We start from the raw sequence: 15,550 nt of genomic DNA, 5'->3' as shown, positions 1-15,550 counted from the left end.
TTGTCATAAAAATCAAGTGAGACAAGATTTCAATTTTGCATAAATTTGCCCATGATTTGAAAGATGTCAACCAGCCACAAAGAATAATGATGGCACTTGGGTCATTTGAGACTGGGGTGAAAATGGATTTAGCTGTAAGGCAGACTCTGGACTGTAAAACACGCAATTTTGGAAAAGTTTAGACAGCAAATGTAAATAGCGTATTGACTGAGGCTGGAGCTGAACGGGTAAGACATGTAACATCTAGAAAAGCAAGTACATACAGAGTTATTTTCAAAAGGACAAAGCCCCCTCAAGTTGCCACAACTCTTGGGAAGTCAGTCTATCTAATCAGTCTCTCTTGCTCTGAAATCTCCCTAATTATCATTCTAATTACATGGATATGACAAGTCAACTTTCATTAGTGGTACTTCCCTGGAGTCTTTGGAGTCCTGCAAATACAGTATGTAGTTAGTAACATCTGCTGTAGACCCACCCATAGATTTGACAAAAGTGTAGCTCAACATTTCCTTTGACAAATCACTTTGCTTTTTTCCCCCCTTGTTTTTCCTGCTTGGTCCCGCTCCTCTTCAATTAAGGGAACAGGTCCTGGCCATATTACATCACTGCAGGAAAGCACTTCTTTCACTGAATGTCCCTCAAGTGAGGGATCCTATTATTGCCTTCCTAACTGTCCCAAAAGCATAAAGCAATCTTTTTCTGGGTATGATTTCACCCTTTTTGAAAGTTTCCATGCAGCTTACCTGTCTCAGAGACCTACATTGTGAGGAAGGTTATTCTTAGGACTGTAGAGATGCCATTCTGCCAAGACAAGCAGAAAAACATCTACATGTCCCATAGCATTATTTATCTGCTATTTTCAATTTCACTGTTACTTGCAATTTTGATGCTTATATGTCAGCTCAAAATAAGTATGATGAAGCTTTTAGGAAGCAGTGCAAATTAGAAAGACAGTAGCCATGTCACAGTATCATGCTATGTTACATGAGGAGTAATCATAGCATTTGGTCAAAATTGAATGCAAGTATATCTGACACTGAATATTTTGAACTGAATATGAGTTATGGGTCAAAAAATTCATTGATTTCCTCGCTGCCCACCAAAACTAGAGTTTTTGACAGAGTACATTTTAATGTATGCCTGAGCTCCTTCCTTTTAGTGTTTCAAAGCATGTGTAAGCCACCTTTCATGACTTTTAAGCTGTAGATTGATTCTCTTACATAGAAGCAAGTCTGGAAAATTCTACTCTTAAAGTGAGAATCACCCAGAAACTGATTAAAAATAAGACTTTTTTCTCTCCTACATGTGGACAAATTGTTGTGGTAAGACCAAATAGCTGTTGTGATCAGACCAAATGAAATACAGTTCTGGAGCCCCGAGGAGATGTTTTTCCCCACCAACTCCTCACTTTATACTAGCTGTATTAAACAGTTCATAGTCCACTTTCACAGATATATGATAATGATCACATGCTGGCTTATGGAGACAAACTGGATGCCTGACAAAATGACTCAAACATGGTTCTTTCAATAGGGCTGCTGAAAACATTATTCTAACCTGGACTGAAAAACAGATTTATCAGTGGAAATGTAAATGTTTTCCTCCCTTTCAGTTATTGCAGCTCATCTAGTGCTACTATATGAGTGAATGTGAATTGAAAGTGGCTCAGTAAAAGTCTGAAGGATTGAATAAGAACTGTAAGAGATAATCCATTAAAGACACATCAATGTGCTAAGCGGGAGCATTAAAACCTGTTTCTTTCCCCATTGGTCAGAACGTGTTTATGTGTTTTTCTTTAATTCTATTTGTTTCCTTTTTCATGCTTTGTCGTAATACTAGAATGCAGACACAAGTTTTTCATCCAATGTAAGTTAAAATGATGATTGTAAATAAGGGGGCTTTGAATTGGTTAATCCTTTTGACTTCATACATTAAAACCTTGAGCCTCAAGAAGAGGATCAGGAAACTTTACTGTCAGCAAAGAGATGGTGAATACCCTCAGAGCCATACATACAGACGGATCCAGTAACTGTGAGAGATTTCAGTGACAGAAACTGGATGCCAGATCACATTGCTCCAGGTGTGAGTGGAAGCTAAATCAATGTTAAAATCGAGATCTCTCATTTCTGTTGAGGTCAGGAACACTTTTCTTCTTCAAACAATAAGTTACTGTTTCCCTGAATAGCTCGTAGGAAAGGTATTTTGAGCATCACTGGTTTTTCGTTTTAAACTTTAGGTTAAATATAAACAGACATCTTAAGAGACTGCTGATGTGAAAGCAATGAATGGGATTTTTTGCACGGTTAGGCCCAGCAACACCAGGGGTAAACCAATTTCAAAATTCATGCGAAACATAAAACAACACTGCTTAATCATTTCTTCCTAGGTATGCTCTAACTTGGCAGAATCACAAAACCTGCACTGTGTGAATTTTTCTGAGCACATGAACTTTGCAGCATTAGCCACAGCCATCAGCAGGGTCTTACAATGTGGCAAGGGTTAGCATAACATTCAAGAAATGATGTTTTGCAAAAGTGCCTCCAGTTAGAGAGTAGATGTTGAATTGAACTGTCTGGCTTCAAGAGGCTTTGCCAGAGTATCAATTAGTGGGCTAGAACACAGAGCTTTTTTCCTAATTCTAAACTGGGTAATCACAAAATTCAGGCCTCGATCCATTTCACACAATTTGAACCTTCTAAGCAACAAGCAGGTTAGAGGCTGTGTCTAAGCAGGACACAAGCCTAGTTGTCCTGGCCATCTCGGTTGTCTGGGGAGAGAGTAGAGTGTCTCTAGAACAACTGTTTTCTTATTATGTAAATAACAGATTCCCCTTGGAGAAGCCTCTGTCTTTACTGACTGGTGAAGAGTCCCAAAGCAGGTACATTCACACCTTAGGCTAAATGAGTAACTGCCTGAAGCTCTGCTAGTGCTTGTGAACTAATATCTCAGTTCCTCTTAGTAAAACAGGCGCACACACACCAGAATTGCGTACAGAGGGAGGAATGATGATCTGAACTTCAAAAAGAATTGTACTATGCCCTGGCAATAAGAAGCTCAGATTCATTTCTTTTTACTTGGACATTGGGCTCTGCAAACATGCATTAAACATGTCTCTATTCCATAGACACCTTAACTTTACAGAAAATCCATAGATAAAAGAAGAAAATAGATACAAGGCCACAAAGCCTGCACAGCAGTGACAAACACACAGTGTGTTTGTGCAATACCTGGAGCTTGGGAAGTTACAAAGCCAGAGCTAAAAAGAGAAGCTTGTGGCTAAAGGGAGAGACAGAAGAACAAGAGGGGAGAGGAGAGCAAGAGACACAACAGACAAGCAATGGAAAATGAAGATTTTTTTGGTTTAGTAAGTGAATATGTATTTCCCCCACCCACATCTGGAATAATATGAATTTTGGATTCAAAACTGCATTCTTTACTTGCCTAAGACTCCCAGTAAAGTGTCTTTTGCTCAAGGAATGCAGGATCTAGTTAGTGTCTCAGCTGTATGACTTCTGCATGTAGTTGGCAATATTCACTCAAACTTTTTTTAATTGCAGGCAGTGTCTTCTTTTCAGTTAAAACACTTTCTGTCCAATTTTCTCCTGCACATACTGTTTTAAAACCTCTACTTCAGACAGAAAATAAGAACAGTTCTGGGAAGCTGGAGATTCCAGATCAAACCTAACTTGACCTCTGGAGCTAGAAAGTCCAGTGGGTTTAGTAAAGTTACTAAAAGAGAAATGTGCTTTTATTTCAATGTATGGATGTTGCAAATCTGCGACAGTTTCCTATCAAACTGAATGGTGTCTTCACCTTGCAGACTTCCATACTTAATGGTCTCCAGAACAGGCAAGTTTTTGCTTAAATACACATTCCACGTGTCAAGAATCAGAGAAACAAGATGCACTTATCAAAATTACAGTTATTTTCTATTTTATAATTTTGTGTGTGAATAATATTTAGCAAATAGAAAGCTACTTACTCATATCACAAAATATGAAGTAGTAGAAGTATACCACTATATTATTTGCATTGTAGTTACCTTATATATTGGAAGATGAAGTGATGTTTATCAAGTTGATGAAATCTGTGCTTCTGAAACAAAGCTAAAGAAATTAATAGCTTCTTTTAACCTGATAGTGCAGCAACATAGGGAAGACTGGTTTTGTTTACTATAAAAGGATGATGTAACTGCTGTAGCATGAGGATTTACCTGGGTGATTTCTGATGGATTTTCTGTGCTGACAAGTGAAAGAAAGATTAGATTAGGAAAAGCATAGATTAGGAAAGCATATTCTATGCCTGCTGCTTCAAGTATGAAAACTAGCCAGTGAGATAGAATTTGCCGAGCAAAGGTGTAAAGGAACTAGCTCTAATAAATGCTTTGTTCAGGGAGCAAAGAATTACACCCTAATACTAACACCCCGTGCAGAGTCCAAGTTAGTAAAAAATGTCATGGACTGTTAAGTAAGTGCAGATGTGCATCCAGACATTTTTGCCAAAAGCCATCTGTCCTAGATGCAAGATTTTACATTTGTCTTTGTTGAACTTCACATAACAAGCATCTGTTGTTCCACTTCTCTAGCCTGTTGAGGTCCCTCTACATGCCAGGTTTTGCATTTGGGATGTTCCCCAAGCAGGCTGCTTGCTCAGGCAAAGAGGGACAATCTCTGCTATCATACTATCCTGCATTTGCTTTCCCATTATCTACCACTAACTCTCTGTTAGCACATCTCTTCTAGCTCTACCAGTTCTCTTCCAGCTCAGGTCTGATGGGACTGCTTCTTCATCCTTCAGTAACCTAGTTTAAAACCATCCTTATAAGGCTGGCAAGCCAGTAGGCAAAGATATTCTTGCCCCACTTTATTAGGTGAATCATCTCTCTACCCAAGTCATAATTCCTCAAAAAGCCTAGAAGAACCCAGAAGTGTCCGAAACACTACACTGACAGTAACAGCATTTGTGTTATTATCTATGCTGATCTTTAGCCAATGTCCCTCACAACCAGTCCCTCACAGCACTGCTATTCAGAGGGTAGCAAGTGAAGAACTACTGCTGTAATCAGTTAATTTTTCAGCTGACTTCCACTGTTCTGTTCCCCCCTTCTGAAATGTAAATGAACTTCCTGTGATCAACAGATCATGAAAATATCCATTTATATTATTCTTTTTCATGTCAGATGTCAATTGAATGTAGTTTCTAGTCATTAACTACACCTGATAGCATCTTCATGTACTTCTTCCTTTTATACCAGTTATTGTGGAGACTCTAGATTATTTGCTTTTTGATCTTTGCATTAAATTGCCTTATATCAGGCAGTCCTCTACCTCTCATTTCCCATTATCTGTAGTTCTGCACCTCATACTTTTGTTTCTTTAGCAAATCTCTTATTACTACCAGATCACAGTTTCTTCTTCTTTGCTTGTTAGAAAACAAGGTGCTGTATCAGCAGTGACAGTAATGAAGACTTGTTTTGCATCAGTTATGTCCTCCCTTCTTATCACAATAACCCAAGCTTCCCCTATAGTTTCCATGCCCTCTCATTACAATACCTTAAACTCTCTCCCACACGCTACACAATATCCCAGTGTCCCCTTTATGACTCTCTGCAACACATCCTGTCCCTGCCCTTTTACTACCTAACCTCCCACACTGAGTCATGTCCCAAATACTCCTAGCTCCCCCCATATCTCTTGCTTGACTAAGATAAGACATAACATGTATCGATAATATGTACTGTGACCTATCGTGTAATGAGCTGACCAATACTCATGGCCAGTCACTGTTTCATGGAAAAACAGACATAGAGCATTGTTTCTTCTTTACCTCATTTGGGAGCTAAATGAGTCTCTCTTTTCTCCCAGATCACTCACTTTTTAGGAAAGATGTGGGAATATCTTACCTCTGAATCCTCTTACACTCTAAAGAATTTCATTGAAGTTAGAGGGTTGGATTAAGAGATGGAAAGGTAGGTGAGAGGCTAACAGGCACAGGCAGTGCAGTTGTGTAAACCAGTACAATCACAGGGCTGACTGTGCTTGCTCTCTCTGTTAGCGTCACTCAACTGTCATAATGTGATTTTTTTTTCCCCTCAAAGGGAAAACTGTATTGCTTAGAGGTTAATCAGAAACCCTCTTTAATAAAGACAAGGCCACAGAAAATTGATAAAGTGCTGGCTTTAGCCCAAGCCTAAGCAGTAGTGAAAACCAGTTTCTGCCAGGCACCAGGTCAGTGACCTCTATGGAACTTGCAGAGCATTTGGGCAAACAGAAAAATCACAACTTGTTGCTTCAGTTTTCTAGTCCTCCAGTGAACATTTCCCTCCAACACCACTTTTGTGACTTGTAGGGACAACTCATGGGAACTGTTACCAGCTCCAGCTAAAGAACTTTTAATTTCTCACTTCCTCTCATCCTGAAGATAGTATATTCAGGTACGTTGTGAGACCAAGGAATATATCGACATTTTAGTGCAAGGTTAGTGAGTATTAGAGACAATTTTTAGCTCCATTAAAAATGCATTGTGTTTCATTTGTTAAGAGGACTATTAAATGCTATCTTAACTTAAACATTGCATTGGATTCCCCTGTCAATCATACCAACAGAAATTATTTTTTTTCTAGAGCTTTCTTGATGGAGATTTCTGTGAAACACTTAATGAACTGATTTGGAGCGGTTTCAGATCCAAATCTGCTTTTTAAATTCATATTTTTAAAAAGACACTTAATACCAAAAATATTTTCTCCCGGTATTTAGAATCATAGAATCAACCTGGTTTGAAAAGACCTTCTAGATCATCAAGTCCAACCCCTGATCCAACACTGCCGTGGTTAGTAGACCATGGCACTAAGTGCTACATCCTGTCTCATCTTAAAAATCTCGAGGCATGGTGAATCCACCATCTACCTGGCGGATCTATAATCAAATTTTTATGGAAGTATTGTGCTTGACAATGTAAACAGGCTAGGAAGAGGTGACCACGTATCCTAACAATAGCTGATATTCAAATGAAATGTGTATAATAAGCAACACTGCCAGCAGCCTCGTCCTAAAGCTTCTCTTGGATCCCACAGAATCTGGACTTCTGTGTTGCATCCAGCCTTTGGTCTCCACAGAACTATGCAGATGAAATAAAAATAATGTGTGAAAGACAGTGATGCCAAACACATCTCAAAATTGATCAGAAAGTAGTAAAATATTCCCAAATAGATTTTGTCTCCCACAAAGGAAAAGCACAGAGAAGCCAAATACAGAAACTGGCCTCATTTTTCACTCTTCTTTCATCCAGCTTCTAACATGCAGCAGCCATGCTGCTTCATCCCTATCATGACTATCCTACTTTATTTATTTGCTTTTGCCATCTGTGGACGACATAAGCCTATTTTGTCTCAAACATTCTGACTGTTACACTGGAAAAGGTATGACTGGAAGACCACAAGAAGACCACTCGCAGAGGTGGAGCAGCACTGTTCTGCCCAACTTCCCGTTCCACCTTGAAACTTGTGCTCAGTCCAAGCCCTGGACTCGCCTACTTCAGGAGAGCTCAAAGGGCTGGCTGTGCACATGTGAACAAAACATGTTGAAAAGAACCTTTCTAGTTTACATAAGAGGCGTATGCCAGGTTAACTATAAAAGGAAGCAGATTGGACCTTCGCATGCTCTTTTTCCTTTCTTTCTCTTTCGCTTTCTTCGACTCACAACCCCAGTTCCAGACCATTCACACAGTAGGACCAATGTAGGATCTAAGGACTGGTGATAATCTTCATTCACTGTCTCCCTTTTTTGTCTTTATTTCTCTCCCTCCTTGTTCTGCCTGGGAAAAGCATGGCTATCATATTCCACTCCGTACTCCATACTGAACTTTGCTGTGGGTCTGGGGAGCTTGAGGGAGTGTGTTGTGGCTTGTTAGCCAGCATCTTTGCTGGCTGTGTTTGTTGTTTGTTGTGTGAGCTGAGAACTTATTGAAGTGTATTCTACAAAACTAAGGGCTTAGCCTTTGCTCTTTTATTTTCTCCTTCACTAGCGTATTGTAAGAATTTAAGGGCTTGTTACCCAACACTTCTTTAGTCTATAGAGTGGGCTGGTTGCTGGAGTTATGGCAACTGTACAATAAAACATTGGAGTTCCGTGTCTTTGTTCAGCACGATGAGAATTTACAATGAATGTCACCACCCTATCGATGGGTCGTGACACCATCTCTACTGTCTTTAAAAATGAAAGTAGGAATCTTTACGTGAATAAATACAATCTGCTTCCTCAGATCTGGTCTGCATGGTCAGGCCAATTTGCAAAAGTACCGTGCAACATTTAGCTTGGCTTCTCCCAGAGAATGCCATGACAGGATTTGGCTTCCAAGAGGCATCAAATCTTTATTTAAGCAGGAAAGGAGTGTCTCCCCTTTCTTCCCTTCTTTTAAGTGATATTAAAACACCCATTCACGACATTCCCTCAGCCTCCTGTAGACCCCTGAGGTCCATTCCCGACAGGAGACCATGGCCAGAGCAGAGCCCTTAGCACCAGCGGTCAGAGGACTCGGGGCTGTGCGAAGGGTCGTGTAAAGGAAGGAGTTTAAAGCACATTTTAGAGCAAGACTGCCTATTCTCCCCCAGATCGCAGCTAAATTAATGTTAATTACTGCTCTGCAGCCCTAAGCTACAGCCGGATGCTTTGGTGAGACGCCAGCCCAAACCACTCCCGTTAGCTGCGGGCTTCCAGCGGGGCGTCCGCTGGGGCAGCCGCTTCTCGTTCAGGTACCGAGTGAAAGCAAGGTGTGAAACGCAGATCCCCCGTTCCAGGACACGCCGTTCACCGTGAGTTAGGCGGCTCCGCCGAGAGCAGCCGCTGCCGAGCGCAAGGGGAAGAAGACGAGAGGAGAATGGAAGTTCAGCCGCCCCCGATCCCCGCCGTGCCCAGCGCGGAGCCTGCCGGGAACTGTAGTTCCAGGGGCGCACGGCCCGTTCCCCCTCTGCTTCCCCGAGGGGCGCGGCGGCTCTGCCAGACCCGCGGCGGCCTCGCGGCTTCCCGGCGGGCAGCGCCGCTCGCCCCAGCCGGGCATGCGGCCGCTGCTGCTGCGGCTTCTCCCGGCGCTCTGCCCGGCGCGGCCGGCGGCGGCCCGTGCCCTGCTGGCCCGGCGGGCCGTGCCCGCGCTCCCCATGGCGCTGCGGCCGGCGGCGGGAGAGGGACGGTGAGAGGCTGCGGGGCGGGGGCAGAGGGCAGGCGCTTGCGAGGCCCCGCGGCCGGCGGGGCAGGCGGTGGCGGGGCCTCGCAAGCGCCTGCGTGCGGATCGCGGTGGAGTGTAGGGGAAAACTTGATTGCGCGCTGTTGCCAAAAGCTCTTCCCTGCGCTTTCCCCGCACAGTCCCCAGGCTTGCCAGGCAGTGTAGCAGCCGACCTGCTCGAATACTAAACCCACCATTTTCCTCCCCCAAAATTTTTATTTTTATTCTTTTCTTTGTTCCCTAACTTTAAACACTAGTGCCAACACCGGGGGTTCAAAACGTCTCGACGCTAAGCCATTTATTTCTACAGCAACTCTCAGTTAAACTGTTGCCAATGTAATTTTTATTAAAAATATGAAAGCAAAGCAGTGGTTGGAAGCTCAGCAAGAGTCAAGGGAGCCCCGACCCTCTTACCATGGGGCAGAAACAGGTACCTGCTCGGAGAGGTAGAAGAATCCCCTCCCGGCATCCCTCGCCCTCCCAGGTGTCCTTACAGAACAGGTTTGTGTCCCTGGATCTCGAGGGTCAGGCAGACAACAGTGTAAAAGAAAGTCTGTGTTGTGGGGTCTGCCTTATCAACAGAGTCACCAGATGGATCACAAGTACAGTTGTTAAGAAAAAAAGAAGGGTAGCTGTAGTGGGTGACTCACTTCTGAGCAGACCTAAAAGCCCTATATGCCGACCAGACACATCCTACAGAGAAGTCTGCTGCCTCCTTGGGGCCCGGGTGAGGGATAGTACGAGGAGATTCCCTGGATTCCCTGGATAAATTTGTTCCACTGATTACTATCCACTGCTGGTTGTCCAGGTTGGCAGCGATGAGGCTGATGAGAGAAGTACCAGAATAATCAAAAGGACTTCAAAGTACTGGATTGTTGGGTTGAAGAGACAGGAGTACAGGTGGTGTTCTCAATTCCTTTGGTAGCAGGGATGAATGCCGAAAGGAACAGGAAACCCCATGTGATCAACAAGTGGCTTAAAGATGGGTGCCATCAATGGAATTTTGGTTTTTTTGATCATGGGCGGTTTATACAGCACCACAACTGCTGGAGACAGATGGTGTTCACCCGTCTAATAGGGCAAAAGGATTCTAGACCATGAGTTGGCAGAGCTGATTGAGAGGGTTTGAAGAGGGAAAGGGTTGAGACCAGGCTCACAGGAGATGAGGTTGGGGGTGGCATGCCAGAGTTAGGGGCGAAATTGGCAGCCCAGCTGAAGTGCATCCAATGCACACAGTATGGGTAACAAGCAGGAGGAGCTGGGGGCCATCATGCAGCAGGAAAGCTCTGATGTAGTCACCATCACGGAAATGTGGTGGGATGATTTGCGTGACTGGAATGCTGCAGTGGGTGGCTATAAGGTCTTCAGAAACTCAACACAGCGGAGAGGAGGCACTGTAGGAGGTTCTGGGATCACGTGGAAGACAACTTTCTGACGTGGCTCATAAGCAAGCCTACCAGGGGTGGGGCCCGGCTAGATCTGCTAATTACAAGCGGAGAAGGGCTGGTGGGAGATGTGGTGGTCAGAGGCTGTCTTGGGCACAGCGACCATGAAGTGATGGAGTTTTCAATACTTAAGTAAGGAGTGGCATCAACGCAACCTCTACCCTGTACTTCTGGAGGGGGAACTTTGACCTATTCAGGACACTGATTTGAAGAGTCCCTTGGGAAGCAACCCTTAAAAAAAATGAGGCCCAGGAAGGCTGCACATACTTTAAGAAAGAAATCCTGAAGGCGCAGGAGCAGGCCATCCCAATGTACTGAAAGAAGACCAGGTGACCCACCTGGTGGATGAGGATTTGTCTACCTGGACTTCATCAAAGTCTTTGACACCACCTCCTTTAGCACACTCCTAGAAAAGCTGTCAGCCCACAGCTTGGACAGGGGCACTCTGTGCTGGGTTAAGAACTGGTTGGAGGGCTGGGCCCAGAGGGCTGAATAGTGCTGCATCCAGTTGGCATCCAGTCACTAGTGGTATCCCCCAGGGATCAGTGTTGGGCCCACTCCTGTTCAATATCTTATTGATGATCTGGATGCGTGGATTGAGTGTACCATTAGCAAATTTACAGATGACACCAAGCTGGGGGACAGTGTTGATCTGTTGGAGTTTAGGAAGGCTCTGCAGAAGGACAGGCTGGATCAAGGAACTGAGACCAATGGCATGAGGTGCAACAAGACCAAGTGCCGGGTCCTATACTTTGGCCACAATAAGCCCATGCAGCACTACAGGCTGGGGGCAGAATGGCTGGAAAGTGGCCCAGTGGAAAAGGACCTGGGGGTGCTGGTCGCCAGCCAGCTGAACACGAACCAGCAGTGTGTCCAGGTGGCCAAGAAGGCCAATGTGATCCTGGCCTGTATCAGGAATAATGTGGCCAGCAGGACTAGGGAAGTAATTCATTCTCTATACTCAGCGCTGGTGAGTCTGCACCTTGAGTCCTGTGTCCAGTTCTGGACCTCTCAACTCAGGAAGGACATAGAGGTGCTGGAGCCAGTACAGAGAAGGGCAGTGAAGCTGGTGAAGAGTCTGAAGCACAAGGCTTATGAGGAATCACCGTGGGAGTTGTTGTTTTTTAGCCTGTTTAGGAGAAGAGGAGGCTCAGGGGAGACCTTATCCCTCTCTACAATTACCTGAAAGGAAGTTGTAGCAAGGTGGGAGTTGGCCTCTTCTCCAGGCAATAAGCAATAGGACAAGAGGATGTAGTCTTAATCTGTACCAGGGGAGGATTAGGTTTGACATTAGGAAGAAATTCTTCATGGAAAGGGTGATTAGATATGGGAGTGGGCTGCCCATGGAGGTTGTGAAGTCACCATCCCTGGGGGTGTTTAAAGAAAGACTGGACGTGGCACTTAAGTGCCATGGTCTAGTTGACATGGTGATGTTTGGTCATAGGCTGGACTTGGTGATCTCAGAGGTCTTTTCCAACCTAATTGATTCTGTGATAAACATATTAAACACATTAACATAAAGACAGTAAACAGGGTACAGTGCCTGGAGACCTAATCTCACTGTGATCTGTAATGTTTATGTGTCAACTAATAGAAAATTATTCTATCTGAAACTATAATCTGAGTATGGAGAGAAGACAGCTCAGAACAGAGTGCAATCAATAATGTTTTATTGCTCCTTATTTTTGTGTTCTCTCCTTTATGAGCTAGGTGTATCATGATTTTTTTTTCTGCTGGAACACATGACAAATGCTGATGAGGATGATCAGCCACTTAAACAAATACAAATACGGGAATAATGTATACACCTGTTCATCTATGAAATTCAGGCTAATATAATTAAGCATGCAATTAAGAAAAAAGAATTTATTCTGTAACTTCTTGAGTGTCAAGGAGTTTCTGTGGAAGCTTGTTTTGTTACTCTAGGTCTCAGGTTATCAACATCATGTCAAGAGTTTTGAAAAATTTTCTTTTCAGGTTGTTTTAGTGTCTAGAACACAATTCTTCAATTTTGTTGATGTTAATTTTAATTTTAATTAGTATTTCTAAAAAAGTGAGGGGCTTTTTTTGCTAGAGGCACAACCTGTATAATTTAGACACAGTGCCTGTTCAGTTCAGCTAACTGATGTGAGGAGGGGCATTGTCAATAACTAGCTGTGCCTTTGCTACTGTGAACAGGTAGAATTTTTCAAAGTGGCATAAGTATGTTGCTTTTTGAGCAGACAGAGCAAAGGAAACCTGTAATTTGCAATATACACACACCTCACATTCATGTGAATCCTTGTTCTGTAGCTGACACTGCCTTAACAAATCCCTTTGTTCCCAGCTGGTTACGATTCTGTGTTTCTGAATGTTGTTGCCAACTGACCTACTTGTTTGTCAGTTTCATGCACCTCTGTCTTGTCCTTCACTTTGAGATCTCTCTCTTTAAATCCAGGGTTGTTGTTTTTGCATGCTTGTGGATTAGCAGCAACAATCTGTTTTGGTTGAGCTTTACTTTAATCTAAATGTTAAGTAATAATTTTATTATTGTTTTAACATCTATTTGTTATGCATAATTCTTTAGTGTCTACAGGGGAAACAAGCAACAAATCTAAATACTTTGTTTCCTTTGAGTAGCCTCGGGGATAAAGATAGGTGTCAGACTGCAACCACAAAGTGATTTATACCACCCTACTTCTGGAGGGAATACCTCCAGAATACCTCCCTACGCCTGGAGTGAATTAGCATTTAGTCATGTTGTTCTTTTACTTATCTTCCCTAGCGTAAAGTGATATGTGCAGAAAAATTCCACAGGGTGATAATCACCCACATTGGATCTGTAATGCTGATTTTATACATGTATAGCCTTGCACGCCAAAAGAACATAATATGCACTTTTGCTTCTGAATTTTCCTCTTGGGCCAGATTTGGGCTATCTGCATTGGTCATAAGAGGAGCTTTGAAAATGCGTTGTCTGTAGTAATGAGCTGACCTGGGATAAACTGCAATTCTGACATAAGGCTTCTTCCACTACAGTAATCCCATTGTGGAGTTGTCCCAAAAGAGTATTGCTGGGTGCCTGGTTATATGCACATTGTTTGCTGCTAGAGAAGATTTTACGTTTGCTTTTTTTTAAGATATAACTTAATATGACAATGTTAGAGTTTACTGATGCAGAAACATGAAGCAGACATAGGGAAATGACTCATGCTTAGCTGGTACTCTTGGGGAAAAGACTTTTTAAAAAACTTGTTAGTGGAGATTATTCTGTTCTTTGTGGTATTACTCTGAGACAGAGCTTCATGTGTATCTTGTTCCCTGAAAGATGTGTTTTGATTTATATTGGTTCCATCTTTCACTTAAATACTGAAAGTTAGTCTTTGAATGACAGGTTCAGGCCATTGCTATCCAAAACATTCTATACTGTGTGGGAGATGCAGGAATAGAATAATCATCTCATTCCTGAGTGTTGTAGTCAGCTGAGAACCCTTTGTTTTATGTGGAATGGTAGGATTCCCTTGCTGCTTCTCCATGTCTCATTTTCAGTGTGTTTATAGTGGAATTAATTTGTCAATGTTTGTCTGCACTGAGTTTCATATGCCATTAATGTTGTCTAAAATGAACTTTATGTGTTGTCTGAAGACTTTTTTTTTATTTATGCTTGGTTATAAGCATCCTTTTTTTTTTTTTTTTTGCACGTAAATGCATTTACTTGGAACCAAATAAGACCATAAGTTATTAGAATATAGAAGGCTGAACTCTCTTTTTTTGCTATTCCACTGAAAATGTTGAAGTATTTTTACTGATCTGTTGACAAGGAAGAAGAATAGGATCCTTAAGGGGGGTTATATGTCAATATTTATTTGCTGATAATTAGAGAAATGTATACTTGGTATGTTGCTTGTGTATAATGTCTCTTAGATGTTTATATTAAAAAATAAGACTCAGTGTGTTATTTTAAATATATTACAGATGGGCTTGAAAATGTACAGCAAAAGAAAATCTTTAAGGAGAATAAGACACAACAGAGAGAAGAGCCCTGTGCTGCCAATTCAGTAGACTCTCTAATGGCAGAAATGCCATTTCTTGACACAGATATCGAAGATGAATGTGTTAGTAAGTACATTAAACAGAAGTAATGTGAAAGTATAGACACGTCATGCACTCAGTTCTTGGTCCTGCCTGTTGGCATGTGTGAAGGGTTGACCTTGGCTAGTTGCCAGGTGCCCACCAAGCCGTTCTGTCACTCCTTCCCTGCCAGATAGGCAAGACAGAATAAGATGGAAAAGGACTCATGGGTTGCAATAAGGGCGATAAGTTTCCTAAAGCAAAAGTGAAAGTTTGCGCATGCACAACCAAAGAGAAAAATAACAAGGTTTATTCTCTGCTTTCCATTAGCAAATGGTGTTCAGCTACTTCCTGGGAAGCAGGGCTTCAGCACATGAAGGGGTTTCTCAGCAGGCAAATGTTGTAAATATCAAGTGCCCTTGCCTTCCTCCTCCTTTTCTTAGCTTTTATATCTGAGCTGATGTCATATGGTATGGAATTATCCCTTTGGTTAGTTTGGGTCAACTGGCATGGTTGTGTCCCCTCCCAGGGTCTTGCCCTCTTTTAAGGGGGGAGCAATGTTGAGACAGTGCTGGTGCCATGCCAGCACTGCTCAGCAGTAGCCAAAACACTGGTGTGTTATCAACACCCTTGTAGCTGCCAATGCAAAGCACAGCACTGTGAGGGCTGCTATGGGGAAATGAACTCCAACTCAACCAGACCCAATACAGCACATTCAAGTGGGCTGTGCACATGGAACAGTCTCCCTGCAAACAGGTCCAGAGCCCTTCTTACTAGTACTCAGTCCTGCAAGTACTTGAGCATATTAAAAATTCACCCTTTTGTTATCCTTTGGAGCA

General features: G+C 42.7%; 1 protein-coding gene across 3 annotated transcripts in view; it reads left to right on the top strand.

The window, feature by feature from the left end:
• Positions 1-14,620: 14,620 nt before the first annotated feature.
• Positions 14,621-15,550, top strand: part of AKAP7 (A-kinase anchoring protein 7) — an 80,371-nt gene continuing 79,441 nt past the window's right edge. For all 3 annotated transcript variants that reach the window (XR_007629113.1, XM_050316671.1, XM_050316670.1), the window contains exon 1: positions 14,621-14,759. Coding sequence is in view for 2 of the 3 variants with exons in the window: in XM_050316671.1 (XP_050172628.1) it covers positions 14,711-14,759 (49 nt within the window). In the remaining variant the exon portion in view is untranslated. The remainder of the gene's footprint in view (positions 14,760-15,550) is intronic.

Source organism: Myiozetetes cayanensis, unplaced genomic scaffold (assembly GCF_022539395.1).
Source record: "Myiozetetes cayanensis isolate MyiCay16 unplaced genomic scaffold, myiCay2020 scf2-11, whole genome shotgun sequence".
In the NCBI taxonomy this organism is placed as follows: Eukaryota; Metazoa; Chordata; class Aves; order Passeriformes; family Tyrannidae; genus Myiozetetes; species Myiozetetes cayanensis.
The sequence above is the reverse complement of the archived record's forward strand: the minus strand, read 5'-3'. Positions and strand labels throughout refer to the sequence as shown.